The sequence below is a fragment of the Rutidosis leptorrhynchoides genome, chromosome 1 (assembly GCF_046630445.1).
Source record: "Rutidosis leptorrhynchoides isolate AG116_Rl617_1_P2 chromosome 1, CSIRO_AGI_Rlap_v1, whole genome shotgun sequence".
NCBI lineage: Eukaryota > Viridiplantae > Streptophyta > Magnoliopsida > Asterales > Asteraceae > Rutidosis > Rutidosis leptorrhynchoides.
Window position 1 is genome coordinate 81,314,543 of NC_092333.1, and position 3,080 is coordinate 81,317,622.

A 3,080-nucleotide genomic window follows, 5' to 3' on the forward strand; every position below is an offset into this window, starting at 1 on the left:
ATATTAAAGCTCGTATAGGCTCGCGAGCTTAAACGAGCTCGACATTAAAAGCTCGAGCTCGTATATTAAACGATCCCTAACTTAGGCTCGAACTCGGGCTCGAGCTCGTTTAGGCTCGGCTCGAATTGAGTTTTTAACGAGCCGAGCTCGAGTAGCTCACGAGTAGCTCGGCTCATTTACACCCCTACGTTTGATTAACTGCTAACACTGATCCTTAACAACAATATGAAGAAACACCAAATCACAGGTAACAGAACCATTAAACGAAAACACACCCATATCCAATTAACAAAACAAGTCATAAACTCTCTAACATATGGCAGAAAGGTAGCATAATCAAACCATTAGAATATGAAAATGACCACACGAAGTTGCAAGTTTTGCTAAAGAAACAAAGAAAGTACAGAACACCCCAATTAATATACTCCTACTTGGAATTATTCAAATGCCCAAGCGTTCTCTCTGATAAACGCTTTTTCTTCCTTTGGAGTAAACTCTTTCTTAATGTTGAAGTATTTGCGAATCTCTTCCGGGGTCTTGGTCTTTATCATGTCCGCCACTGTTTGGCATGTCAGTTCCACCAAGCTTTTGATGTCCAGCTTACTACTACTAGCAGCCTGAAACCAAAAAAAAAAAAAAAAAAAAATTTACCAGCCACCAGCTACATTATAAACCATGAAAAACGTAACAAATCTATAATAAAATTCTAGTAGTAAACCGCAAATATCAACCATATAAGCAAAGCAAATATCAACCATATAAGCAGCGGGACCAAATGAGATGAAGATGTGCAATTACATGCTCTGGAAGGCAAAAACAAAAGTGAAACCTAATGAATTAAGAAAATGACTCACATGTAAAATGCAACCATAAATGTTAACCAAATGACAAGCAGACAGGGGCGATTTTATGAAGGGACAAGCGGGGGCGGCCGCCCCAGTGGATTTACAATTTTCAGTGTAAAAATTTTGGATTTTTCGACTTTACGCCCGGTAGATTTTTTTTTTGCCCAAAAACCTACATATTTTACCCCAAAACCTTCAAAATTTACCCAAAAATATCCGGATTTTAGCCCAAAACTTTCAAATTTTGCTAACAAAAATCTCCATAATTTGCCTAAAAAATCTCCATTTTTTGTCCCAAAACCTCCATATTTTGCCAAAAAAAATTGCTACTCCCCCCTGCGTGTGAAAAAAAACCCTTGTTACAGCCACTGCAAGCAGATATTAAATAATGAAGAACTGTACACAAATGTTCGAGTAACATGAACTAAAAGGATACATAACCCAGTTATTCCTCTGCCATTAGTAAAGTTAGATATTACTCTGTAATAAACAATATGTGCGTCTCTGTTTGAAAAGCTCGCAGCACTAATCATAACGAAATTAATATCCTAAAACCATCAAAACGAACATAATAATCATATTCATAAGTGTTACAATAAATGAATCATAATCAAAAAGAACTAAATACGAAAATAGAGAAAAACACGAACCAAGATTAGGTCAAAAAGCGTCTCCTGATCCACTTCAACAAAGTCGGAATCAAACGCTTTAAGCTCCAATTCGGATTTTGTATCATCATTCTTACATGACTCCACATGTTGTTTACAATACTGAATTACCATCGATAAGATCTTACCAGTAACATTATCTATGGGAATACAAGCAGTATCAGCACACACATCTTCAATCATACGCTTAATCGTTTGTGATTGAAACGCAACCTCCTCTTCAACTTCAAAGGTTTCTCCGTCGGAGCTTTTCAGAACGATCACCTTACTTGACGACGACGACGACATCGTTGTTGTTCAATCTGCAAAAAATTATTGATTATATTTTTGGAAATTGATGGAAACCCTGACCTAGCAAAAGAAGGATAAGATTTTGGGGAATGAAAAGGTCACGCTCTTGGCATGCGCTTTTATAGACCTGCTTAATTTTTTTTTTCGGTGAAAATATTAATATTAATATATATATATATATAAAAGGTTCAAAGAACCGGTGGTACAACATTGCAGATTCTCAGATCTGTAGTGAGATTACAACGTTGACACTCGCTCTGTGCGTCCTATACTACCTAGACGACCAAATTGAAAGCAGAGCGAGCATAATTGAAATTGTGAATTGAAAATACAAACAAGTAACAACCACCAGACTAAAAACCTAAAATAAAACATATATAAACCCGATCCCGTATCCAATCCAAAGTCTGTCACTCCTCGAGAATTGCATGACCAAAACATTCATCGGGCAATCCGAGAACACCTAACCGAGGCCTGCAAACCAAGAAAAACTCTCGTATCCGAAAAACCCAGACAGGTTCATCGAGTAAGTACCAATTCCTGATCGGGCAGACAATACGACCCCGAGAGAAACCCCAGCAAACATTCGTTTTTCCGATGTCAACCAAGTCAACAACGCCGGCAACGGCACCGAGCCCACCCGAAAAGACTCAGCGACGGTTAAATGAAGTGAACGAACCAGACGAGCAGCATCCAATAGAACAAAACCCAGAATCGCACCTTAAAGGAACCAGTCATCCCCGCCAATTTTCTGAGAACATTTACAAACCCGCAGATTCCGACAGTCAAAACAACAACCGGCATTTGCTGGTATCCGCCGGCAAACCAGCAGCCACCATCAAACACTAGCTTCCCCCTCGAACCACCAGCGACCACTAGCATTCAAAAATGGCTGCCAATAGTCAACAACGGCCCAAGGTAGCCGCCGACTGCCACCAAACCGCCGGAAACCACAACATTCAACACAAACGACCTGCTTAATGTCACGACGACGGAGGATCCAACTAACATCTCACGTGAACATTCTTAAAAAAAAACGAATAGATAATAAATAAATGAACTTTTCTAATGACAGCCGCTGTCATTAAGTCACTCAGACATGTACCGTTGAAGCACTGCTACCTTAGATCAAGATGTCCCATCTTTCATGACACGCTAACACTAAGGAGCAATACCCACACATTCTATATCAATTCTAGCTTATCTGCCAAATCTTTCCAGCCTGCTGCATGAAAGGACCCGTCCTAATCCATCTGGACGAAGTCACCAACAAATG

The 3,080-nt window shown here is 39.5% G+C and overlaps 1 protein-coding gene across 2 annotated transcripts; it reads right to left on the bottom strand.

Annotated features, from left to right (window-relative positions):
- Positions 1 to 259: 259 nt before the first annotated feature.
- On the bottom strand, positions 260 to 1,898 carry LOC139862041 (SKP1-like protein 1B). Of its 2 annotated transcripts, XM_071850589.1 has the most exons (3): positions 1,496 to 1,898; positions 1,325 to 1,393; positions 260 to 617 (listed from the first exon to the last, which is right to left on the bottom strand). In XM_071850589.1, exons 1-3 carry the CDS (start codon positions 1,799 to 1,801, stop codon positions 438 to 440), a joined length of 555 nt encoding a protein of 184 aa, XP_071706690.1. In that variant the 5' UTR covers positions 1,802 to 1,898; the 3' UTR covers positions 260 to 437. The 2 variants fall into 2 exon arrangements, with proteins under 2 accessions (XP_071706690.1, XP_071706699.1); XM_071850598.1 differs by lacking the exon at positions 1,325 to 1,393.
- Positions 1,899 to 3,080: the final 1,182 nt, after the last annotated feature.

What these genes read in the sequence shown, in the direction of transcription:
- LOC139862041 (XM_071850589.1), bottom strand. Translation starts at nt 1,801, where the DNA reads ATGTCGTCGTCGTCGTCAAGTAAGGTGATCGTTCTGAAAAGCTCCGAC. An exon ending in CGCTTTTTGACCTAATCTTG is followed by an intron (nt 1,394 to 1,495) that starts GTTCGTGTTTTT and finishes TGATGGTTTTAG; the next exon opens with GATATTAATTTCGTTATGAT. An exon ending in CACATATTGTTTATTACAGA is followed by an intron (nt 618 to 1,324) that starts GTAATATCTAAC and finishes TTTTGGTTTCAG; the next exon opens with GCTGCTAGTAGTAGTAAGCT.